The sequence below is a fragment of the Hypanus sabinus genome, chromosome 7 (assembly GCF_030144855.1).
Source record: "Hypanus sabinus isolate sHypSab1 chromosome 7, sHypSab1.hap1, whole genome shotgun sequence".
NCBI lineage: Eukaryota > Metazoa > Chordata > Chondrichthyes > Myliobatiformes > Dasyatidae > Hypanus > Hypanus sabinus.
Window position 1 is genome coordinate 121,728,453 of NC_082712.1, and position 27,644 is coordinate 121,756,096.

At 38.5% G+C, this 27,644-nt stretch overlaps 1 protein-coding gene across 1 annotated transcript in view; it reads left to right on the plus strand.

Annotated features, from left to right (window-relative positions):
• The window catches only part of b4galnt4a (beta-1,4-N-acetyl-galactosaminyl transferase 4a), an 819,684-nt gene that overhangs the window by 771,914 nt on the left and 20,126 nt on the right, over window positions 1-27,644 (plus strand). Inside the window, exon 18 of the mRNA XM_059975496.1 lies at window positions 18,422-18,575. Within this exon, the coding sequence (XP_059831479.1) occupies window positions 18,422-18,575 (154 nt within the window). The remainder of the gene's footprint in view (window positions 1-18,421; window positions 18,576-27,644) is intronic.

Consider the following 27,644-nt stretch of genomic DNA (forward strand, 5'->3'; position numbering starts at 1 on the left):
CACAACATGTCAAAGACTGAGGGAGGAGCAGTGCCCCATTCGCCTTTATACAGGGGTCTGTGGGAGGAGCCACAGGAGCAGTCAGCGGGGGGGGGGGGGGGGCAGGGCGTGTCCAGACAGGTATACATGGTTTACCACAATGCCAGAAAGAGTCATCTGTGCTAAAAGATAAAGGCAACCAGCCCCACCATCAGAGAGTGCAGGAGAGGGTTCCAGTTGACTTCCTGGAATTTAAAACACTTGACTTGAGGAAAAATGTGAAGATAATTTTGCATCCATGCAAGGTTTCATTAGGCTGTTATGAACACCATTGTTTATATCTACGGAGTAGAGATTCCCAAAACAAAGTGCACTTTCTGTGGAGTTCAGAGTTCTTTACAGCATGGTTCCATTCATAGGGAAATGCAGAGATGGTGTTGTGGGCCACTGCAAGATTTGGAGAGGAGACTCATTTATTTATGTGTTCTAATCAGAGAACAGCCAAATGGAAGGGATTTTATATGTAGCACCTGAACTCTCCCAACTACTTCTTGCTGTTCTGTGTTAGCGGTAATGATTGCAATGTGATGGGATTCACTTGATTTATATTGGAATTATGATTTTTTAGGAGAAGGCACTGTGTCAGACATATCATTCAAACTGTGGTAAGTGACAGTGCAGCTGAGGTCTGTGCATGCTGAATGTGGAATAGAAAGGATAGGAATAGAACGAGGTGGCAGACTGATGTGTGACTGAAGAACTGGAACAGGGGCAGGGAGTCAGATTTCTGGGTCATTGGGACCTCTTCTGGGGCAGGTGGGACTTGTACAAAAGGGACAGTTTACACTTGAATCTGAGGGGGACCAGTATTCTTGCAGGCAGAATTACTAGAGCTGTTGGGAGTGGTTTAAACTAATATGGCAGGGGACTGAGATCCAGTAAGATAGAGCTGAGGATCAGCCAGCAGGTTTACAAGTAGATGATGGATATAACATGAATGTAAGGAAGGACAAGCCAATGATTGGATGCAAATGCAGACAGAGCAAAGAGTTAAGTTGTACCACAAATGCAAAATTTATAAGGACAAAGAATGCAGAACTGAAGGTGGAATATTTAAATGTGTATAGCATTTAGAATAATGTGGACAAACTTGCTGCAAATAGAAATTGGTTGGTTTGATGTGGGCATCACTGAGTCATGGCTGAAAGAAGGTCATAGTTGGGAGTTTAACATCGAAGGATATCATTTGTATTGAAAGGACAGGCAGGAAAGCATAGGTGGTAGTGTGGCTCTATTGGTAAGAGATGGAATTACATCTTTAGAAAGAGGTGACATAGGATCAGAGAATGTTGAATCTTTGTGAGTGAAGAAACTTCAAGGGTAAAAACAAACATTATGAGAATCATATACAGGCCTCCAGATAGTAGCCAAGATGTGGGGTTGAGATTGCAAAGGGAGCTGGGAAAGGCATGCAATAAGGGCAATGACAGAATTGTAAATAGGGATCTCAGTATGGAAGGGGATTAGGAAAATCAGGTTGGTGTCAGATTGCAAGAGAAGGAATGTGTTGAATGCCTATGAAATGACTTTTTGGAGCAGCTCGTGCTCGGGTCTACTCAGGGAAAGGCTATCTTAGATTGGGTGTTTCGTAATCACCCAGATCTTATCAGGGATCTTAATCCAAAGGAACCCTTAGGAAGCAATAATCATAATATGATTGAATTCGTACTACAATTCGAGAGGGAGAAGCTTAAGTCATATGTATCACAATGGAATAAATGGAATTACAGAGGCATAAGAGAGGAGCTTGCCCGGTTGGATTGGAGGAGGATACCGGTGGGGATGACGACAGAGCAAAGATGGCTGAAGTTCCTGAGAATAGTTCACAAGGCGCAGGATAGATATGTCCCACAGAAGAAGTTCTCAAATGGCAGGGAAACGTGGCTAACAAGGGAAGTTAAGGACTGCATATAAGCCAAGAAAAGTGCATGTAAGTTAGCAATGAGTAGGACGTTGGATGATTGGGAAGCTTTTAAAATCCAACAAAAGGCAACTAAAAAAGCTTTAAGAAGGGAAAAGATGAAATATGATGGCAAACTAACCAATAATATAAAGGAGGACACCAAAAGTTTTTTTTAGTTAAATAGCGTAAAAGAAGGGTGAGAATTGTTATAGGATTACTGGAAAATGATGTTGGTGAGGTAGTAATGGGGGTCAAAGAAATGGCAGATGAACTTAATAGATACCTTGCATCTGTTTCCCTGTGAAAGGCACTAGCAGTGTGCCAGAGGTCCATGAGGTTCGGGGAGCAAGAGCGAGTGCCATTGCTATTACAAAGGAAAAAGTGCCAGGTACACTCAAAGGTCTTGAGGTGGAGAAGTCACCTGGACCAGATGGGCTATATCCCAGAGTCCTGAGGGAGGTTTCTGAAGAGGTAACAGATGCATTGGTCATGATCTTTTAAGAAACACTTGATTCTAGCATTGTCCCAGAGGACTGGGAGATTACAAATGGCACTCCACTCTTTAAGAAGGGAAGAAGTTAAAAGAAAGGTGTGACGGTCCTGTCCTTTGACTCCTTGTTTCAGTTAATTTCCTTTTCCTTGTGTTGCACTGGGCTCCTTGATTAGGGCACCCGATCCTTATTTGAACGGGACAGCATATAAGCGCCAGCTTACATCTACTGGCTGCTGGTCCATCACCTCAGCAGAGGGGCTATGCTCATTCCAGGCTGCTGAGAATGGGTCGAGTTGAGAGCCCGCTGTCCGCAGTTCCTGAGTCGAGTCGAGAGGCTGGTCCATCACTGTAGCCAAGGTGGCGATGAATGTTCCAAGCCACCTAGAATAAGAAATCATCTTCCGAGTCGCCTGCTCCGAGCCAGAATGCGAGTGGTCTGTTGGTGTTTTGTTTTGTTGGCTCTGAGTGTCCAGTCCAAGTCAAGGCTTCATGTCCAAGTCAAGTCATGTCCAACTCCGTCTCCGTGCCTGTGTCCTGCTCTTGGGTCCGCTTCCTCAGCTGCCCATTGTAACAAAAGGAAACTGTAGGCCAGCTAGCCTAACCTCTGTAGTTGGGAAAGTGTAGGAGTCTATTAATAAGGATGAGGTTTCGGGGTACTTGGAGTCTAATGATAAAATAAATCAAAGTCAGCATGGTTTCTGTGAAGGGATATCTTGCCTGACAAATCTATTGGAGTTCTTTGAGGAAGTAACAAGCAGGGTGGACAAAGGAGAGGCGAGGATGTCATTTACTTAGATATTCAGAACGCATTTGATAAGGCGCCACACATGAGGCTGCTTAATAAGATAAAATCCTATGACGTGACAGGAAAGATAATGGCATGTATAGAGGAATGGCTGACAGGTAGGAGACAGTGGGTGAGAATAAATGGGGCCTTTTCTGGTTGGCTGCCAGTGACCAATGGTGTTCTTCAGGGATCATTATTGGGACCGCTACTTTTCACGTTGTTTGTCAGTGATTTGGATAATAGAATTGATGGGTTTGTGGCAAAGTTTGCAGATGATACAAAGATAGGTGGAGGGGTAGGTAGTTCTGAAGAAGAAATGCGATTGCAGCAGAATTTAGACAAATGGGATGAATGGGCAAAAATGTGGCAGATGGATACAGTGTTGGGAAATGTATGATAATGCAGTTTGGTAAAAGGAACAATAGTGTGGACTATTATCTAAATGGGGAGAAGGTTCAAACATCAGAGGTGCAGATGCAGCTAGAAGTCGTCATGCAAGACTCCCAAAAGGTAAATTCCTAGGTTGAGTCTGTGGTAAAGAAGGCAAATGCAATGTGGCATTTATTTCAAGGGGAGTAGAACATAAAAGCAAGCAGATAATGCTGAGCCTTTATAAGACACTAGTCAGGCCCCAGTTGGAGTATTATCAACCGTTTTGGGCCCCATATCTCAGAAAGGATGTGTTGTCAGAGAGAGTACAGAGAAGGTTCACGAGGATTAATCTGGGAATGAAGGGGTTAACATATGAGGAGTGTTTGACAGCTTTTGATCTGTACTCTCAGGAATTTAGAAGAATGTGTGGGGATCTCTTTGAAACTTACCGAATGTTGATAAGATTAGATAGGATGGATGTGGAGAGGATGTTTTCTATGTGGAAGTATCCAGAACTAGAGCACACAGCCTCAAAATTGAAGGGCAACCTTTTGGAACAGAAGTATGGAAAAAAATTTTTAGCCAGAGATTAGTGAATCTGTGGAATACTCTGCCGACAGACTGTGGCAGAGGTTTATAGTTTCCTGATAGGTCAGGGCATCCGGGATCAGCCATGATGGAATGGTGGAGCAGACTCAATGGGCTGAATGCCCTAATTCTGTTCCTAAGTCTTATGGTCTTATGGACAATCTATCACAAGCTGGTGTCTTCCTTCTGCCTCTGTTGCCCTTGCTGTTATTTTGGGGCCTGGCCTACAGCCCTCAGGCTTTGGATTCCCTTCCAACTCTCATGTTGATGGGTGGTTCTTCATGGAAGGCCACTGAGGATCACGAGGGCAGTCAGTGAATTGAGTAAGCAGGAGGCACGACAGCACCCTGGTGCTGCTGCTTGCATCAATCCTGTGATGAGAAATTTGAGAGATCATGTGACCTTGACTCTTATGGGGAGAGCAGTCCAGAAAGGAGTATACAGTCAGATTTTTTCCAACAGGGAGTTATATGTCTCGATGATGACAGTCATCTAAAGCCTGTGACTGTTCAGAGAAGCTGAAGTAAAATGTTGTGTTGCTAAGGACTCTCTTGGAATAGGTCCTTCACTATGGGCAAGGCTTTCCTCCAGCCACTAGTTCCCTGCATCCTAGCCATGATCATAATGGTGTCTCCAGCAATTATATCCTGCTAGTGGTATCATGACTTGGAAACTCCTTGTATTAACCCTCTGAAAAAGTCTCTGTCTGACTCTATCTGTGCCTCTTCTCATCTCTGTTAAGTCACCTTTCATTCTTTTTCACTCCAAAAAGAAAAGCCCAAGCTCACTGAACCTATTTTCATAAGACGTGCCCTCCAGTCTAGGCAGCATCCTGGTAAGTCTCCATTGCACCCTCTTTAAAGCTTCCACATACTTCCCATAATGAGGTGATCAGAACTGAATACAATATTCCAAATGTAATCTAACCAGGGTTTTATAGAGCTGCAATATCACTTCACAGATCTTGAACTCAATCCCCCAACTAACGAAGGCCAAAATGCCATATGCCTTCTTAGCAAACCTGTTAGGCAATTTTGAAGGATCTATGGGTGTAGAATACCTCTGTTCCTCAACACTGCCAATAACCCTGTATTCTACCTTCAAATTTGACCTTCCAAAATGAATCACATTTTTCCAGATTGAGCTCCATCTGCCACTTCTCAGCCCAGCTCTGCATCCTGACATTGTCCCACTGCAACCTACAACAACCCTCCACACTATCCACAACTCCACCAACCCTCATGCCATCTGCAAACTTACGAACCCACCCTTCCACTTACTCACCCAAGTTATTTATAAAAATCACCAAGCGCATGGGTCACAGAACGGATCCATGCAGAAAACACCACTGGTCACCGATCTCCAGGCAGAATGCTCTCTACAATCCCCCTCTGCTTCTTTGGGCAAATCAGTTCAGCATCCGCATAGCCAAGGTTCCCTGGATCCCATGCCTCCCGACTTTCTGAATCATACAATGGGGAATCTTATCAAATGCTTCACTACCAGTGTGGGACACTATGGTAGACTAGCAGTTAGCACGACACTATTACATCTTGGTACATCAGAGTTCAGAGTTCTGTTGCCGTTGTTAAGAAGTTTGTCTGTCCTGCCTGTTAAATGTGTAAGTTTCCTTTGGATGTGGTCTTCTTAGTGGTTTAAAATGGAATAGCAAGAAGTAACTTATGATTTATTCACCTTATCAATGATATAGTTGTAAACCTCAGGTCTGGCTGGCGGCTTAATCTAGGGCAAGACAGCCGTTAGCCCGGGCAAACTTAAGAAACCTTGTCTGGGTGGATGCTGCGTGATGTGTTCCCTGTTACAAATCAGTACCCCGAAATAACAAACAGTACACAATATGCAATTGAACAATTGAGCTTTATAATCCTTAATTTGACTATAGGGTTAGTAAAGAAAGCAAACAAGAAAAAAGGCCCATTCTCATGAAACAGTCTCATGCACAACGTTGGAGCTCACTATTTTCCCATCTGTTCTTTCTCCATCGATTCCACACCCCCCCCACCCCCACCTGCAACCCCGACCTCATTCTAAGTCCAACCATCTGCAGACTACAACTTCCCTGTTCTGGCATCTTCTCTCGCCATCTTCTGCCGAACAAAAGCCCATGAATCCTTCACTCGGGCACACAAGAAAGAAAACGTCTCCCCTCATTGGCCAGCGCAATGCCCCCATTATCTTGAGTCATAAACCAAACACTGCGCTACAGAGAAACCATTACATTATTAGCAGGGAAACCTTTCCCAGGTCGTTACATCATGTTCAAAATCTTTTTTAATTCTGTGAAGTCACCATAACTTGTATTAAAGAGGAATCGTTAACCCCATACTTTTCTCCTGGAATCCATGGGTTGTTAAATTTCAGCTTGCCCCTTGTATTTTCCTGCATTGTTTTAAACTCCTTCCTCCCATATTCAAATTGGTGCCCAGACATCAGCTTCTCAATCTAAAAAGTATTGCCTCCAGTTCTGATCTAGAGTCAGCCACAAAACAAAGGTGGTTGTTGGTCATTAGACTGATCAGTGGTACTTCCAGAGTTACTGGAGCATTACAATAAGATATCTTTCGAATATCACCAGAGTGTTCTGCCACTGTGATGAAGATGATTCCCAGCTCTTCCTCACCCTATAACTTGAAAGCTTTGCCAACTACTTTTCATGAAAATTCCCTTTTCTCAAGGTAATTCAGTGCAGGATGTATACCTACTGTCATTTTCTTTGTTAACTTTGATGCATTTCTTGGTTTGTGGTGCCAACTATTTTGTGAAATGCTTGTCAGTATTCGCTGGAAGAAATCTCATTATACACTCAAAACTAAAGTGGACAGATTTAAGATTGTCTCAATTACCTTGGTCGTGAAAGATCGTATTCTGTTCACAATTATGTTTCAAGATGTTAAACAGGAGTTTGCCTTCTGGAATGGGGCCATATTTCAATTTTTATGAAGAATGAAATTCTAGGTGCTGAGATTGATGAGTGTAGAACAGGAGTGCAGTTGGATATGGTATTGGTTGGAAATCTGATGGCTCTTCTCCTGCACAATGTATTGTTCTAGCAGCAGAATTCTCTGTTGTCCCTTCACCAGTAGTAGTAACTTGAGCAATAATGTCCATATCAAAGCAAGGTTTACAGCCTGTTTTCCTGGATGAATCATGACATGTATGACTGAGGGTGCATTTGTTCGTCTTGGCAGTATTTTTTTACGATTCAAGTCACTCCTGGATACTTGGAACACTAAGTATTGCAGGATTATCCCATCATGGGAGGAGAGCCAAGGCAGTGTGGGAGAGGGTAGGGTCTCCGCTGAATGCTCCTGAATCAATGCTAGGTTGGGGGGGCCTTGCCCCTCCCGTCAATGCTGCACTGCACTGTTTGCTCAGTGCTGCCCTCCAGTGTTAGCTTAGTGGAAGAACATGCTGGACCAGGACAATCTACAGTCTTGCCACTTGGGGTCCTCTGTAGGACATGTTTTTTCCTTTGTGACTGTATGTTTTTTTCTGAAATAGTAACTATATATGCTATTTGTGCTATGTGCAGTACGCAGTGTTCTATTAGTAATGTGTTTTGCACCCTGACACCCAATGTTTCATTTGGCTATATTCATGTTTTTTTAATACTAATTAAACTTTAAAACAAACTTGAATTTGAACTTAAAAGGTTTAAATTTATTAAATAATTTGGGACTTGAAATAGCAGACAAAATCAGTATTGGTTTGTAGATGACACCAAGAAGGGGGGTGTAGTGGACAGTGAGGAAGACTATCAATATTGCAGAGGGATCTGGACCCCCCGAAAAACATGGGTGGAATAGTTGAAGTTAGACTTTAATACAGACAAGAGTAAGATGTTGTACTTTTAGAGGACAAATCAAGGTGGGACACGGTGAGTGGTAGGACACCAAGGAGTACAGAAGGTCAAAGGATCTGGGGATAGAGATCCAGGAATCCTTGAAAGTGGCATCCCAGATAGACAGGGTCGTAAAGAAAGCTTTTGGCACAAAGTACTGAGTACAGGAGTTAGGATGTTATGCTGAAGTTGTATAAGACACTGGTGAAGCCTAATTTGGAGAATTGTGTGCAGTTTTGGTCACCTACCTACCATTTGTAGCGTGTAGAGTGTAGAGAAAATTTACAAGGATGTTGCCAGGACTTGATGACCTAAGTTATAAGGAAAAGTTGAATAGGACAGGACTTTATCTCCTAGTGCGAAGGAGAATGAGGGGAGATTTGATAGACACAATTCTGAATGGTATAGATAGGGTAAATGCAAACAGGCTTTTTCCATTGACACTAGAGGTCATGAGTTAAGGGTGAAAGGTGATCATGAGTAGGAATTTCTTCACTCAGTGGGCAATGAGAGTGTTGAATGAGCTGCCAGTGGAAGTTGTGGATATGGGTTCGATTTAGATAAAGGAAATTTGGATGTGTACATGGATAGGAGGGTTTTGGAGGGCTACTGTTCAGTGCAGGTCAATGGAACCAGGCAGATTAATAGTTCGGCCTGGACTAGGTGGGCCAAAATACATATTTCTGTGTTGTAGTGTTTTATGACTACAAACCTGTTACAGATGTACAATATCATACCATTTATGTGCAGTTTTAGTATAGATGTAGAGTTTACACAACCATTCAATTCTAGGCCTGCAAATGCAGCACAAGGTGAAGAAAACTGGGTGAATTGAGTACAGCACACATAGAACGCAATGGAATTCACACATGTATCAAAGTGCAGGTGCAAAATGCCTGTAAATCAGATGGTGAATTAATTGTGTAATGCGAAGTGTGTTTACACTGCGTGAATTTAAGACCATGCATTTTTGTCTCTAGGAACATAGTGAGTGGAGTCATTTTCATTATAAATTGCTTGCAAAATATAGCTTTGAGTTAAAACTGATTGGAAGTTAAGCACATGCTGTAATTAAACACCAACTTTCCTGGTTTCATATCGAAACAAAAGCTACTAAGTAGGATATAATTGTTCATTCATGCTGTCCTACATTTTAAGAAGCTTGTATGGGTATGACATCAGAATATTATGGATTGATTCTGTCTCATGTGATAATTATTCCTAACTTGCTGTAAACACAAATGTTTGTAAATTATTACCTTGGAACACAGCCATTAATAATCCAGGTGGGAATCTAGGAGACATTTATTGTGCAGAGAGTAATTAAAATGTGGATTTTGCTAATTTGGATTAATTATATAGGTTTAAAGGTAGACTAGACCATTATGTTGATTTGGAAAGAATAGAAAAATAAGTTAACAGATCGGGAAGAAACTTCTGTGAAGCATAAACAGTGGTATGAACTATTTGGACTAAATGGACTATTTCTGCATAACAGTTTCTTTGTGGCCATTGTATTAATCCAGAGTTTGTATATTTGAATCTAAGTATGAATCTAGGAATGTAAATGCACTGTATTAATGTGGTTTTTCATTTTACTTTCATTTCAATGTCACTTCTGTTAAGATGGCGGTGCACTCAGACACAGAGGCCCCTGAGGGGCCAACAAAAGGTGCTTTTGTCATTTTTAAACATCTTTTTTATGATTGTAAGACAATGATGGACATTAAGAACTTTAGGCTCTGCAGGTCTTCCCCATCAGCATGTTGCCCTTTGATGGAGGAGCTAGAGGAACTGCACTTGGTGCAAACCGTGTTGCTGCCTGCTACACAAAGGTGTTGGAGACAGTGTGTGACAGTCGAACAGTAAGTGATTGTCTTGTAATTGCAAGACCCTGTTGGACATTGGTAATGTAAAATATTGCAAATCCAGTTTACTGGCTTAGTGGCAAGGCCGACTGCAAGGGAGCTGCATGGCCTTAGTTGTAGCGAGGACTTGGCCTCATGCCACTGGCTTGCCTGTTGCCATAGTCCAGGAGGTGGTGTGGTGAGGCGTCCATCATAGATTGAGGGCTGCCCCCCCCCCCACCACTCAGTGCTGCCCTCTTGTGTCCATTCAGTGGAAGACAAGTTGAATTGTGTGCATATATGCGTGCATTCATCTGCGGATTACTAGGATCTGCTTGTTCGTACCAACAATGCCCATGCATCATTAATTTACTAGACATCTCACTCAGGGGCTTGTACTATACAGTATATATAAATTTTATGTGATTGTATGTTTACTGCTATTTTATAATGTGCTATATGTGCCTTGTGCTGTGTATGACTGTTGGTACTGCGTTTTGCACCTTGATCCCAGAGGAACGCTGTTTCATTTGGCTTTATTCATGGGTATTCACATGTGGTTGAATGACAATTAAACTTGAGCTTAAACTTAAGAGTTCCTCAACATAAAAGTAGCCCTTTGTCTCCATCTGCTGTATCGCAATATATATTAACAGCCTCTAGTACCCATGCTGACACAGCTGTATGGGCTGACCCTTATCCCTGCCTTTGTACATGTGACTGAGCAGGGATGCAAGATGGTGCAAGAACTGTACTGTCAAAATATTGTCATATTCATGAGATATTTGCACAGAGATCCAATGCAGCATAATAGTGAAATGGCCGTCTGTTGTGTAAAATGCTATGACTGTGGTGTGATTTGTTGAATCTTACAGCGAATATGCAATATAATAGAGATATTTAGTTTGTGTTATAATTTAATGTTATGGCAGCATTTGTTTCGGTGCAATGATAGTGAAGGGAACCAGGAGGTTTAAACAAGGAATCAACTTGACAAATGCTACTCCAGTCCACTGCAAATTCTCTTTGAGGTATGCCTACCCTGAAGAAAGTTAAATCTCCCCGTCAGTGAGAGCTCAATGGGATCCTTCCTCACTGCTCCCCCTCTATGACCTTTGCTGCTCTCCAACTCTTTGACCATGTGCCCACCCTTACCCCCACCTTCTTATTCTGGCATCTACCCCTTCCTGTGCAGTACTGATGAAGGGTCTCAGCCCAAAGTGTCAACTGTTATTCCTTTCCATCAATGCTGCCTGACCTGCAGAGTTCCTCCAGCACTGTGTGCATTCATCAAGATTACCAGCATTTGCAGAATCTCTTGTGAACATGAAAAAGGATTCTGTTTTTATTTCTTTTGGTTTCAATTCAGTATTCTGTGAGTTCTTCATGTTTCAAAAGAATTCATCATGGAAAATCTGTTAGGATACATTTGAGATCAACCAAATTCAGAAAATCTTGACATTCTGAGAACAAAGCTTTTTATATTTGATCTGCTGGTGATAAAGGCAGCTGGTGGGCAAGATAACAATTCAAAACTATCCAGTGATATAACTATTCCTGTTTGTAATCTGTTTGAAGCATAAAAGTGGGAAGATAAGTAAGCTATTTGACTCCATTGCCAATTCTATTCAGCAAGACCATAGCTGAACTGTCTCAACACTGTTTTCTGTTTTATCCTTCTATACCTCATCTAATGCTTGGAAATCTCGGCTTTGAAATTGATGAGTGCACCACTACATCATTCCTGGTTCGAGAATTCCAAAGACTGACCGCCCCTCCCTTTAGGTGTAAGAAATGTTTCCTCATCTTGGTCTCAAATGGCCTAGTAATTCAGCTAAGGAAAATATGCTCCCTGTATCTACACTCTTTATCCTCTAAGAATGTTGTATGTTATAATGAGGTCAGCTCTGATTTAGCCTTCAACCTCACTTCATGGGCCCCATCATCCCAGCAACCAGTCTTCTGAATCTTCACTGCACGCCCTCTATGACAAGTATATACTCTCTTAGGTAAGGAGACCAAAACTGTATATTGTATTCCAGGGGTGGTCTCACCAGTGCCCTAAATAATTACACTAAGGCATTTTTACTTGTGAAATCCTTTAAGTCTGAGTTGATCTCTTGAGAAGGCTTTTAGAGAATTCTTCAATTTGCCTGCTCTCAGAAATTTGCCCCTATTCTACATATGTCTCATGATGACACACCAAAAGGTTGACTATACTCCTAATTTCAGTGTAGATTTGGGTCAAGTATGGTCATATCAATACCTCAAAACCTCTTCCAATCTTCCTTGAGCAAATGTACCTCCAACAAGCCTTGTGCTGAGTGGTACTAATCACCAGGGTGCACGGGAAACTGTTCAACCTACACTGTTTCCACTCCAGAGCCAAAATTGCTCTCAGTTATTGAGCCACAGTGCGCAGATCTACATCGTCCTGATAAAGAATTTCAGCCTGAAACGCTGACTGTTTATTCATCTGCATAGATGCTGCCAGATCTGCTGAGTTCCTGCAGCATTTTGTGTGAGTTGCTCTGGATTTCCTGCACCTAGAAAATCTCCTGTGTTGAGGATGATATATATATGTAACTTTTTTACTGAAGCATGCAAAGAATAGGATTTGTACTAAATGTCCATGAAACAAAGGTACCTACCAACTGGACCCACTGAACCACACTGTTGTCTGGCAATGAAGGTGCAAGATGGAACCTGGAAGCCACACACCACTTTTAAAATCTTAGGGGACATTTTTCAGTAACCACCAATGAAATTCACCATGACTTCCAATTCAGAACCCATAGAACTGTAGTAGGAACAAGTCACCTTCATCTCAGAGGAACTGCCTGAGAGCTACTGCATGTCTGACTGTATCGTCTCTGATATCAAACCAATGTTATAATTTTAGTTGAATTAATTCATGGGATGTGGCCTGCTCTTAATACTTGAGTAACTGATTGAGGTAGACAGCAGAGAAATGAGTCCTGTGGTCTGACTCATTAATGCTGATCAAAGTGGCCGCCTAAGCTATTTTCAGTTGCCTGTATTTGGCCCATATACCTCTAAACCTGTGTAACCCCCGGGGTCGCCTCAGGCTCGCTCAGCTCGTTCTTGTCTAGGGGGAGCAGCCTTCGGCCCCGCCAAACTGGGTAATCAGCTGGTGTGGATGCTGTGTGATGTCCCCGCCTCGCCCAAAACCAGACAGTACACCATATGCGATTAAATGAGTACAATTTATAAAGGTTACTATAACTAAGTGATTAATAACGATACAGTATATATGAAGAGAAAATTAAAGAAAAGGCGCCAAACTTATCAAAGTCCAAACCACTTCGTGCACAGCTGTTGGAGCTCAATTTCTGAAGTCTTCTGGCCACCATTCGATCCCCTCTGAACTCCTCGACTCGCAGCTTAGGACCCTCCAAACTCCTCGACTCTCCAAACAGCTCAGGACCCTCCAAGTGGTCAACCAAGCACATCTAGCTTCATCCCCCCCTCCTCGGAGAATCTCCCAGCCTCGGACCCCCCTTTGGGGTCCGATCCTCGCCCAGCTTAGAGCATTGCGTCCTCTCTCTCGACCCCCTCGCGCCGATCTGCCCAAAAGCCCGTCAACAAAAGCTTACAGACTCAGAAGAAAGAACATTAATCCCCATTTGGTTTACAAAGGAATACCATTCTCGTTATCAGTAAATTAGCATTCCTGCGAGTTAACAAAAGGAAACCCTTTCCCAACAGTTAAAAAAGAAACCCCCTTTACACCTGTCTTATCTATGTTTCTATCAAAATGTCTTTCAAACATTGGAATTATTTCTGTTTCAACCACTTCCTCTGGCAGCTTGATCCATTTGCCCACAATACTTGGTATAAAAAATAATTACCTCTCAGCTCCCCTTTAAATCTTTCTGCTCACACGTAAACCTACACCCTGGAGTTTTAGACTTTCCCACCCAGGGGAAGTAAACTGTGACTGATATGTGTATCCATTTCTGTTTCTGAAACTTCAGCTACAGTTTTACTATTGTTGTAAATCAGAAATTCTGATACAAAATACTAAGACAATTCTGCACCAAATGACTAATTATTTTAATTTATTTTTATCTTGAAAAAAGTGATCAATAAACTAATATTATTGACTAGGTAATAATTTCTTGCATATCATTTTCACTTTACAGGATAGTTGTCTCTGTTCAATGATAAACAAACAATGTTTTGATGTACAGTTCAATCAACATTTGAATTTAATTTAGTTAAATTACAAAATTTAATATAGTTCTCTACATGTGAATTTATTTTGTAATAGAATGTTACTGAATCATTGGTCCTGTTCTCATTTTGTAAATTTACATCTCCACAAACTGTGTCTCAAAGTTTATGAAGAGTGATACAAGGACTAAAGTGGGAACACTTATATAGGGTCCTTCAATCTATATCAATATCTCTTCTATTCCTTCAGTCTCTCCTTCTAAGAAAATAGTACATCATCACTGTACAGAGACTCATTCCACCGAGATGCAACACTGAGCATCATAGGAAGTCATTCCTGCCTGTGGCCATCAAACTTTACAACTCCTCCCTCGGAGTGTCAGAAAACTCTGAGCCAATAGGCTGGTCCTGGACTTATTACCACTTGGCATAAATTACTTATTATTATTTAAATATTTCTGGGTTTTATTTTGCTATATTTCTACTCTATTCTTGGTTGGTGCAACTGTACAAAACCCAATCTCCCTCGGGATCAATAAACTATGTCTATCTGTCTGTCTGTCTGTATGATTGACAGCTGCTAAATTTGGGTTATTTGGTTAAGTTCAGGAACAGCTTCTTCCCCTCTGCCAGTCGATTTCTGAATGGACATTGAACCCATGAACACTACCTCACTACTTTTTCATTTCTATTGTTGCACTACTTGTTTAACTATTACTTGTGGTAAATCATAGTTTTTTCCTCTAATCTTGCATACTGCGTTGTACTGCTGCCACAAAATCACCAAATTTCATGACGTATGCCAGTGATGTTAAACCTGGTACTGATTCTGAAATTCCTTTTAATCTTTTCACCTTCTGGAAATGATTTCTGTTGTCAGAAGTGCAGCCCCTGTGTTTAACTGGGATTTTATGTTTGCTTTCTCTTTTGCTTTGGAAAAATAATGATCTTGCAGAGCTACAAAAGATGAAGATGAAGTTGTGGTGGGAATGGAAAATGTAAGGACCTCTTTACATCAAAATGTGGAACGTACTTGAAGAAGGAAAGCAGAGACAACAAAATATTAAGAAATAGATGCATGTTTTGGTGGAAGGACTGCAAGTAAATAATAGATAATTGCCAGGTTTGGTTGATTGGTAGGCCAATAGAATGATTTCATACCAAAAGCAGAAATTTTATAAAACCAAAAATGTTATCAATCTCAATAGCTGGCTGGTGGCATAGTGGCATCAGCGCCGGAGCTCAGAGCGAAGGCTCCTGAGTTCGAATCCAGCCTGCTCCCTTGCAAGCTTTCCATCTGTGCTGGGTTGAGAGTTGAGCCAGCAACTCGGCCTCATAAAAACAAGAAAGCCTGCTAAAAAACAGTGTCCCGATGACTCCACTCGGAGTTAAGGACTTTCTTCTTCTTCAATGACCAAGCTACCCAATGGAGTAGTAATGATTGCAATATGCTGCTAATTCAATGACTGGACTGTGATGAGAATATTAACATATCTTTAGAACCATACGCTTGGAAGAAAAGGAAATGAATAGGACTGCGATTTTGGGCCAGTGATCTAGACAGAATTTGCACATGCAAGAAAATGGTCAGGCACCCACTGATCCATTTAACATATAATAACCTACTCTCAGTCTGACTGAGGCAAAAATATAAGTAACAGATTTAACATCCTTCTGCCATCATTATTAGGGAGGTGGGAGAACAAAAACAAACACAGGAAATTGTAACTGTTGGTCTTGTACTTGGAGTTGCTAACAGCTGAATGTCTTACATCAGTGTAAGAATTATATGATTTTATTCCACTTCAAAAACTCTTTCATCTCTGCAGTAATTTTCAGCTTCACTACAACTCATTACGTTTTTGGTGGTTGAAGGTTTTTTCTCAAAATGGAGGCCAGTGACTAGTGGTGTGTCATAGCATTGAGGTATTGTTGATAGTAAAAAAGGTTATTAAAAGATTACAGGTGGATCTGAATCAGTTAGGGAAGTGGGCCAAGGGAAAGTGATTTTAAAAGAGATAAATATGAGGTAATGCATTTTGGAAAGTCAAACCAGCTCAGTGAAGAGTAGGGAGTGTAATAGAACAAAGAGACCTGGGATTTCAAGGGCACAACAAGTAAACAAGGTGCTGTAAAAGGCATATAGCATGCTGTTCTTCATCTGTCAAGCCATTGAGTATAGAGGTCGGGATATTGTTTTACTGTTGTGTAAGTCGTTGATGAGGTCACACTTGAAGTACTATTTTGATCACAGGAAAGATGTGCTTAAACTGGAAAAGATTTAAGAGGATGATGCCAGCACCAGAGTGCCTGAGTTATAGGGAGACGTTGGTAATGTTAAAGCGTTATTCCTTGGAACTTTGGAGACTAAGTGGTAGCCATGTAGAAGTATTTAAATCATGATACGCAAAGGTAAGGTAGATGGTGGGGTGGGAAGAAAATAGGTTTATGGTGATGGGGGAATTTTTAAAGGGGACCTGAAGGGCAACTTTTTCCACACAATGTCGTGAGTGTATGGAATCAGCTGCCAGAGGAATTGGTTGAGACAAGTACAATAGTTTAATTTAAGAAGCACTTGGATAGGTACATAGAGGGATAGTCTACAGGTCTTGCAGTGCATTGTGTCCAAAGCTAGGCTGGGAGTTAAATACCTTCTCAAAAATCACTCAGGCCCAGAAACTTTCTTCAAGGTTTTTGATAAGAAAACTTCTGTAAAAGTGTAGAAGGTTAAGTAAAACACACATTAAATTCAACACAGAATAATTGTGCACATCAATATACTAATAATGTCAATTAATCTCACGCTCAGCATTAAACAAGGTCATAAAACACATGCAACATTTTATGGCTATGCTGTGGACTAGAGTGAATCTTGGTACAAGGATAGCTTAATAGTAGTGAATGATAAACTTAATACTTCCTTCAAAGTATATCGACTAAGTGTTTACCAATGTTAAGAATGCTTAAGACTCGCAGACGCTGGTGTTTCAAGGGCAAATAAAGAGTGGATGGAGATGGATGTCTTTCTACCATGTTTGCTGCAAATCAAAATCCAAATTAACCCACACAAGGAATGACGCTATAAATAGCTTACAAACACAAAATGATGTTTGTACAAAATGAACAGTGCCTCCAGAGGCGAAACAGGTAGTGCTTGAAGAGATATGGGCTGAGCACAGAAAATTGTGACAGCGAAGTGGACAAGTTGGCCAAAATGGACTGGGTTGACCATAGGGCCAAAATCCATGCCATGTTGCTCTGACTATAAAGGAAGTGATTGTGGATTGTAGGAGAACATGCATCAGTCCTTATTGAGAGGTCAATGGTGGAGAGGGTGAGCAGCTTTAAGTTCCTGACTGTCAACATCTCTGAGCATCTGTCCTGCTTCCAACACATTGATCACGAAGAACATATGCCAGCATTGCTATTTCATTAGGAGTTTGAAAGAGATTTCATGTCACCAGAGACTCCTGCCATTTCTGTGATGTACAGCATTCTGACTGGTTGCATCACCACCTGGTATGAAGGATCCAATGCTTAGAAGGCTTGGCTTCCTTGACAAGAGTCACAAATGAGGAATTGTCTTTTGGGTGCATTGCCATAGAGCTACTGAAACATATTGACTCTAATCCCCAAAGAGGGGCTAACATCATTGAGAGAAAACTGGATGAACAGAAGTAAGAGCAGGTTTTAGATCATCCACCAGTAGCTCCAGTTTTAAAATGAATACTCCAGTTTTAACTCTTTAAAGCAAGAAGAATTTTCATATGGCAGCCTTTGTAACCTCAGGATGTCCTGAAGCATTTTGTAGTAAAAGAAAACATATTTGTAATGTCATATAACAGTTGGAAATCCATATGTGCTCATCAACATGCTCCAGTGAAAAAAAAAGTCTGGGTCTTTCACATAATGCCTGAAAGATAAATGTTGATCAAGGCAAACAGGTCAACTGCCCTGATCTTCTCAAATAGCATGATGGATCTTTTACATTCACTTGAGAGATCTGGACAACAGGACATTTAATTAACTGTTCAGCATTCACTCTTTGCAGCAGAGAAGTCTCATGCTGGATTCTGGAGTGGACCTCGAGTCCACAATCAGTGATGAAAAAGGATCTATGGTATGATTGTGTAGGGAAACACACCTCTATTTCAATAACTGTGCCACAGCTTAGAATTATTACCTAGTCCATGACCTAATGGATCTGGTCTGTTTAAATGAGTTCTGTAACTTCTACTTTATCCAATCAATTCTTTTAATTTAATTTGTCTGATTTCTAAGACTGTGGCTAAAAGTTTTTTTGAAAATACATGACATTGTTTTGCTCTTTCAGGACAGCCATACGATTCTTTTCCTGTGTGATCTTCACATCCATTTCCCTATCAGTATCATAGACAACATTAGAAAGCACTGTATAGAAGGAAAACTGGCATATGCCCCCATTGTGATGCGACTTGGCTGTGGCAGCTCCCCCAGTGAACCTGATGGTAAGTCATCTTCTGACATACAGCACTCCCTCCATCCAAACACTGCAGAGTAGTCATCGTATGGCTGCTGGTCAAAGCTTGCTTTAATTTCATTGTGTGATCTATTTGAGTATTACTGATGCAATACTGAGTAGAGCAGAGAGTTGAAAATGCTGGAAATATTCAAGAAATAATTAACTATGTCATCATGATCTCTGCAACTTATTTTTTGAATAGGTGAGCCTAAATAGTTACAGTTATAGCCAGAGAAATGATAGATGGGGTTTTATCTGGAAAAATATGTGGCGATGCATTTTAGGCAGCCGAATGGAGGGGTAAGTATACAATGAATAGCAGAACTCTTAGCAGCATTGATGTACAGAGGGATCCAGGTTCATACCTCCCCAGAAGTAGCAATGCAAGTATGCAGAGTGGTTAAAAACAGGCTTATGGCATCACTGGGGCAGTGATGCAGTTTTATAAACTTTGATTGGGCCCATTACATGAAAGTTATGGAGAGGGTTCAGAGAAGATTTACCAGGATGCTCCATGGATTAGAGGGTATGAACTATAAGGAGAGGTTGGATTTTTCTCACTGGCTGAGATCTGATAGAAGTTTATGAGAAGCAATAGATAGGGTAGAGATATCAGATATAAATGGCATATCTTGAAGGTAAGAATGAGAAAGTTTAGGAGTGATGTGCAGGGTGTTTCTTTTTTTTACACAGAGATTGATAAGTGCCTGGAATTTTCAACCAGGTGTGGCAGTGGAAGTAGGTACAATAGTGGTGTTCTAGAGGCTTTTAGATAAATATACAGGGAATGGAGAGATATGGATCATGTGCAATATGGAATTAATTTTATTTAGCATCATGCTTGGCACAGGCATTATAGGCTGAAGGACCAGTTCCTGTACCATACAGTTCTATGATATGGTGTCATCTTAAGCTATATACATTCTGGTTTAATCCTTGAATGCCCATGGTCAGAGCTACATTATTTAAAAGCAAATCTCATGATGTGGGCATCATCAATTATGGTATAAGGAGGAATCCACGAGTTTGGCCGCTATATTCACAAACAGATCATACTGGCAATAATTTTTGTTCAAATGTTATGAAGCTAATGCTGCTTTGGATTGATGAACTATCAAATCTGGTACTTCCCAGTGCAGTTGTTCTTTCCAGCTGCAGAACTGTGCTATGGCCCAGAAGTAGTCTTACAAGACAAGTGATATATTGCCCCATATCTTCCTTATTGTTCTCTTACAGCCCCTGACTCCTGGGTTTCATGATAGGTAGTTAAGAAATCCCTTTGTGCCTGATTTGAAGATTTTCAGGACAAACTGTTGAAGTGAAAGGCTCTGAAACCACTTTTATTTGTTTCGTTATCAAAATTAGATACAGGAGAAAAAGTATGTAAATGCCAGGATGTTATCATTTTCTCTTTTTCAATCTTTTTATTGATTTTCACATATACACAAAAAAAATAACATAGTAATAAGTAAATTATAAATACAATAGACTTGAAATCACATTGATAATAAGATAATAATATCCTACTAAACATCAACAAAAGAAAATACCTTAATCAAGTCCACATGATTATATGAAAAAAAAACAAAAATAACCATTAAAAAAGAAAAAAAAATATTAAAAAAATATGTGAGAAAAAAAATATATATTAAAAAAAATAAAACACTAAACTAAACTAACATAGGCAATAATAACAGTTTACAAGTATAAGATAGTGTCAAAGAACTCCGGAACTCCATACCTGAACATGAATAAGCAGAAAGGTCTGGAGAAGGCCAAATTAATTCATATGAAAATGTCGAATAAACGGTCTCCAAGTTTCTTCAAATTTAATTGATGAGTCAAAAATAGTGCTTCTAATTTTTTCCAAACTCAGATAAGAAATAGTTTGAGAAAGCCATTGAAATGTAGTAGGAGGATTTACTTCTTTCCAATTTTGTAGTATAGACCTTCTGGCCATTAATGTTACAAAAGCAATCATTCGTCTGATTGAGGGGGAAAACTGATTACCATCTTCATTTGGTATGCCAAAAATTGCAGTAATAAAATGAGGTTGTAAATCTATATTCCAAATTGAGGAAATAGTAGTAAATATATCCTTCCAATAATTATGTAAAGTGGGACATGACCAAAACATATGGGTCAATGAGGCCACTGCTAAATGACATCTGTCACATAGAGGGTTAATATGAGAATAGAATCGAGCAAGTTTATCTTTAGACATATGAGCTCTATGTACAATTTTAAATTGTATTAAAGCATGTTTAGCACATATAGAAGAAGAATTAACCAATTGCAAATTTTTTTCCCATTTATCTGTTGATATGTTGTATTGAAGTTCTTTTTCCCATTCTTGTTTAATTCTAACTGATATTTCTGGTTGTATCTTCATAATCATATTATAAATAAAAGCTACTAATCCCTTCTGACAAGGATTTAAGATAAAGATCAAATCTGTAGTGTCCATCAAAGTTGAATTAGGAAAAGATGGTAAAACTTTATGTAAAAAATTTCTAATTTGTAAATATCTGAAAAAATTAGATTTAGGTAATTCAAATTTATTAGAAAGTTGATCAAATGACATCAAATTATCTTCAAAAAAGAGATCACGAAAACATTTTATACCTTTCCTTTTCCATATGTTAAAAGCTTGATCTGTCCAAGAGGGTTTGAAAAAGAAATTAAATAAGATAGGGCTATCAAGAACAAAGTTTTTCAAAATAAAAAACTTACGAAATTGAAACCAAATTCGTAATGTATGTTTAATAACAGGATTAAATATTTGTTTATTAAATTTAACTAAATCCGCAGGAAGACAAGAACCAAGAACAGAGAATAGAGAATATCCCTTTACCTCATTACATTCCAAATTTACCCACTGTGGGCACAGTGGTGAATCCAAATCCAATTTCCAATACAATAAATTACGAATATTATTTGCCCAATAATAAAATCTAAAATTAGGTAAAGCTAAACCACCATCTTTTTTTGATTTTTGTAATTGCTTTTTACTTAACCTAGGGTTTTTATTTTGCCACACAAATGAAGAAATTTTTGAATCAATGTTATCAAAAAAAGATTTAGGAATAAAAACTGGTAGAGCTTGAAATAAATATAAAAATTTCGGTAAAATCATCATTTTGACAGCATTAATCCGACCAATTAATGATAAAAACAAGGGAGACCATCTTGTAGTAAGTTGATGAATTTGATGAAGCATAGGTAAAAAATTCAGTCTAAATAAATCTTTATATTTCTTGGTAATTTTTATACCTAGATAAGTGAAGTTATCAGTAACAACTTTAAATGGTATCCTATCAGTCAATAAAGTTTGTGCATTTAAAGGAAATAATTCACTCTTATCTAAATTTAGTTTATAACCAGAAAAAGTACCAAATTGAACCAACAAGGATAAAATAGCAGGAATAGACCTATCAGGGTCAGAAATATATAACAGCAAATCATCAGCATAAAGAGATAATTTATATAACTTCTCATTACGGGTAATACCAAAAATATTAGGAGATTCACGAATAGCAATAGCTAAAGGTTCTAATGCAATATTAAATAATAAAGGACTTAAGGGACAACCTTGTCTCGTACCACGAGATAATTGAAAAAAAGAGGATCTGTGGTTATTCGTAAAAACAGAAGCAACAGGTTTATGATATATTAATTTAATCCATGATATAAAATTAGGACTAAAATTAAAATTTCTCAATGTATTAAATAAATTTATCCATTCAACTCTATCAAAAGCTTTTTCAGCATCTAATGAAATAACACATTCTGGGATTGTGGGTGGTGAAGTATGAATTATATTAATCAATTTTCTAACATTAAAAAAGGAATACCGATTCCTCATAAAACCAGTTTGATCTTCTGAAATAATCTGAGACAGTACTTTTTCTAATCTAATAGCTAAAATTTTTGTAAGAATCTTAGAATCTACATTTAATAATGATATAGGGCGATAAGATGTACATAAAGTAGGATCTTTATCTTCTTTAAGAATTAGAGAAATATTAGCTTCATAAAAAGATTGAGGTAATCTCTTCTTAGCAAACGCATCATTAAAAATTTCACATAACCAAGGAGAAAGCAAAGAAGAAAAAGTTTTAAAAAATTCTACTATATAACCATCAGGACCAGGAGCTTTCCCTGAGTTCATTGATAAAATAGCCTCTCCTATTTCCACTATAGAAATAGGAGCATCTAACAGACTATGATCTTCATCAGTCAATTTAGGAATATTCAAATTGTTAAAAAAATTATCTATCATGGACTGGTCACCATCAAATTCTGAATGATATAAAGATTTATAAAAATCTTGAAAGGTATTATTAATTTCTTTATGATCAGTAGTTAAATTACCGTCTGATTTGCGAATTTTAATAATTTGTCGCTTAGTCGAGATAGCCTTTAATTGATTAGCTAACAGTTTACCAGTACGGTCACTATGAATATAAAATTGAGCCCTGGTCCTAATTAATTGATTTTCAATTGAAGAAGATAATAGTAAACTATGTTCCATTTGAAGCTCAACTCTCTTCTTATAAAGTTCTTTGGTAGGAGTCACGGAATAAATCTTATCAATTTCCTTAATTTTATCCACCAATAAAGCAATATCTAAATATCTTTGTTTTCTTTTACCAACAGAATATGAGATAATTTGACCACGAATAAAAGCCTTAAAAGAGTCCCAAAGTATTCCTCTGTCGATTTCTTCAGTACAGTTTGTAGAAAAGAACAAGTCAATTTGCTGTTTTATATAAGTAATAAATTCTGGGTCTTGAAGCAAAGTAGCGTTAAGTCTCCAAGATCTGGTGTTATTGGAATAGTCCGAAATCTTAATAGATAACTTCAAAGGTGCATGATCCGAAATAGTAATAGAATCATATTTACAATCAATAACATCCGTTAATAACCGATGATCAATAAGAAAATAGTCAATTCTAGAGTAGCTATGATATACATGTGAAAAAAAAAATTCTTTATCTTTAGGGTTCAAAAACCGCCATATTTCTGTAATTCCCGAGTCAACCAAAAATGAATTAATAAGTAGGGCTGATCTATTCGGAAGAGTGCGAATAGGTTTAGATCTATCCATCGAAGGATTCAAACAACAATTAAAATCTCCACCCATTATCAACATATATTCATTTAGATTAGGAAGAGAGGTAAATAAACGTCTAAAAAATTCAGGGCAATCAAAGTTTGGAGCATAAATATTAACTAGAACAACTTTCCGATGGAAAAGTAAACCAGTTATCAACAAAAATCTACCCTGTGGGTCAGAGATAATTTCATGATGTGTAAACGATATTGAGGGATCTATAAAAATAGACACACCCCTAATTTTGGCGGTACAATTCGAATGAAATTGTTGACCCTTCCAGAACCTAAAAAAACGTTGATTATCCTCCCTCCTGATATGGGTCTCCTGTGCAAAGATAATATTAGCATTCAGTCTATGGAATACTTTAAATATTTTTTTGCGTTTAATCGGATGATTTAAACCATTAGTATTCCAGGAGATAAAGTTAACAGATCTATCCATCATACCAATATTAATTGTGTGTATCATAAAAGGTTAAAAAGACACATAACCCACAATTCAGGAAGGAGGAAAATTGATTCAGGAGCAGCCGGAGAACATGACACCTCAACAATATTAGTAATTTAAAGTCGGCCCATAAACTAAAAGCAAAAAAATAAAAAGCAAAAGCGTGAAAAAAGATCCCTACCCCCTCCCCCCACCCTTCGAAAAAAAGCCAAGCGGCAGGCGCATAATCTAATACTAATATTACCCCCATTTCAAGATGGCAGCTCTATAAAAAAAAGATTAGAAGAAAACTATATATCACCCAAATTAAAATATAGAGTTGCAAAAAAAAAAATATATATCAATCAGAATAATAAAAAAAAACTAATATAATACAACAATCATTAATAAAAAAAGGTATAAACGTCAAAATTTAAAAGTGTAATATACCTTTAAAAAAAAATCCCATATTCAAATACAAGATGACGTTTCAAGAGCAAAGACTTATGGGAAGAAGAAACGCCATTTTGAAAAAGCCATATTACTGAATACAAAAGTGAGTTCAGCGATCTGTTAAAAGACAAAATAACATTTAAAAAAAAGGGATATAGTAAACAGTACAACATATATATAAAAAAACCCAAAAATCCAGAACATTCGTCCCATATCTGAGTACAGGCAAACAGATAAATGCTTGTAAAAAACAGAATCTTACGGGAAAAATAAACATCTTAAAAAAAAAGATAAATCATTAATGCAAAATATAAACGTATATAACCAAAACAGAAAGAAAAAAAAGAATATTATCAAAATTAAAAAGAACATCTATAAACAATGATGCTAGTAAAAAAAACCGGACCCATAGATCAAAAAATAAAAAGTTATAACCCAACTTCATAGGTTAAAACTTAAAATAGAAAGATATCCTCTCTCCGAAAAATCTTCCACATAACACATAGCTCAAGTTGCAGTAGAAGATCGAAATTCTGCAACAAATTTCTTCGCTTCTTCCAGAGTGTTGAAAAATCGTTGACTGTTGTCGGGCAGCACAATTCTAAGCTTCGCTGGATACATTAAAGCTTGTCTAAGTCCGATCGAATGAATTTCTGCCATCACTGGTTTAAAAGCGATCTTGGCTTTCATTACTTCAAAAGAATAATCCTCAACAATTCGAAATTGAAAGTTTTTGTAGGAAATCATACCTTTTTTACGAGCTAATCGAATTAAAAGCTCTTTCTCACGAGGATAATGAAGGCGAACAATCACCGCTCGTGGTTTATCAGTCATAGACGAAAACCTCGCAACTCTGTGAGCGCGGTCGATAACAGGTTTAGTTTGCAAACCTTCATCACCGAAAATTTCCCATAGTAAATTAGAGAAAAATTCAGTTAAATCACCGGACTCAACTTTTTCGGAAAACCCGATAATACGCAAATTCTGTCTGCGAGATCGATTTTCGAGATCAGAAATTTTAAACTTATACTGATCTACAGTCTTAAGAGTCGATTGTACCTTCTTATCCAACACTTCAATTGTACGTACTTTTTCAACAATTAATTTTTCAAGAGTCGCCAACTTATCTTCATGCCGCTGAATAACCGATGCCTGCGACTGAAACTTAGTATCAAGCGATTTAACAGCTCCTTCAAGTTCAGACATTTTCGTGGTAAACGTGTTTTCCAAACTTGCCATTTTACTTTCCAAACTTGCCATTTTACTTTGCAGCTTGTTATCCAAACCTGCAAGTTTAGTGTCCAGAAGATTAGAAATTGTTTCAACAGATAAAGGCTCCTTAGACGATTTCTTACTTGTAGCCATTTTAAGTTCGGCAAAGTTAGATCAAATATAGTTTTAAAAGAAAAAAAAGTCAATCGAAAATATCAACTCATTTGATTAAATTCGAAAAGATTAGATTAAAGGGTGATTATAGTTAGAAAAGTGAAGAGCGCCTAAAAGGCAGATGTTTACGTCGCCATCTTGAAACTCGTTATCATTTTCTCAATTGCTGCAAATCTCGCATTGCTGGATATAATCTCAAATAGTTTGCTCATCCTCCATAATGCTTTGCAAAAGATTCCACACTTTAAAAAGGAAAAGATTCACAAGAGTTGATATGGGTTCCCTTCAGACATAAATAGAATGCACATTTTGGGGAAAAAAACAAATGGTAGAGAAAAGAAACAGTAAATTTTGTCTGTGGTCTCAGTATTGTTTCAAGAAAGCCTAATGTCAACTTGAGGATAAGCCCCTTATCTCCAATCGGGACCCTTGCACCCAGGAGACCCTACATCAAATTCACTAATTTTACAAACTAGGTTTCATTATTGAATTATAACTAACTGATTTGCCTGTAAAACTATAGGTCTTATTTTTCTCCCCTGTGCTGGAGATTTACAGCGTTCTCCTAGTTTTGATTCTCTGCAATAGAATCATGACCCTTTGTTGTATCTCTAACTTCTCATAAAACCAGGAGACTTCATATATAGAATATCACACGACAACTCCAGTGTTGGCCTTTTAGAGATATTCTCACAGTTTTATCTATTTCTTCTCCAACTCTCTGAAATTTAAAACTAACTTACTTTCTTAATTCATCATGAGCCATTAACTCTTTCCAAAGTGGCTGCCTGGCCTGCTCAGTGCTTCCAGTATTTTCTGTATTTATTTTTGGCTGTCTTCATAGGAAAAGATATTGAATATCTTCTGGAACCAGTGGAAGTCAGCAGGTGTAGACAGAATAAGATGAAAGCAAATAGCACGTGTGGATGGAGGAAACAAGTATAATATCTATGTTTGCTGATTAAAAAGTTTGAATGCAGTGCAGATTTTGAGAAAAGGCTTCAAAGGGAGAAAATAGTCAAACCAGATAAATGTGTGAGCAGATGGCAGATAAAATATATGAAGTCATACACATTAGTATAAAAATAGAGAAGTGGAGTTTTTTTTACACTGTGTTATGTACAAGTGTATTCAGAAGGGAACCAAGGTACTACATGAAATACAAAAAAAATATTTAGCACACCAAATTATATGTTGGGCCTTATTTTAAGAGGATTTTAATATAAGAATACAGGGCCTTGCTCAGGGTTAATACAGGTCTGATCTCTCTATGTAAAGAAGGATGTATGTATTTTGGATAAAAGGAGTAAAACAAAGGATCATCAGATTATTCAACAAGACTTTTCTCATTGAGGGGAGAATAAGTAGACTAGATCTATATTCACCATAGTTCGGAATGAAATGTTATTTAATGGAAACATGTAAATCGTATGGGACTTGGCAGGGTATGCAGAGATGCAGGGACACCATTTTACCCGGCAAGGTATCTGAAGATAGGTGTTACTGCTTCAAAGCAAAGGATTGGAATTTCTTCATTAAAGGGTAGTCAATCCACGGAATTCTCTACATGGAGCACTGCACAGGTTCAGTTGCTGAAAATTTTCAAGTCAGAGAATTGTAATCTTATTGAATGACACAAGAGACACAAAGATTCAAAGAGCCTAACTGCTC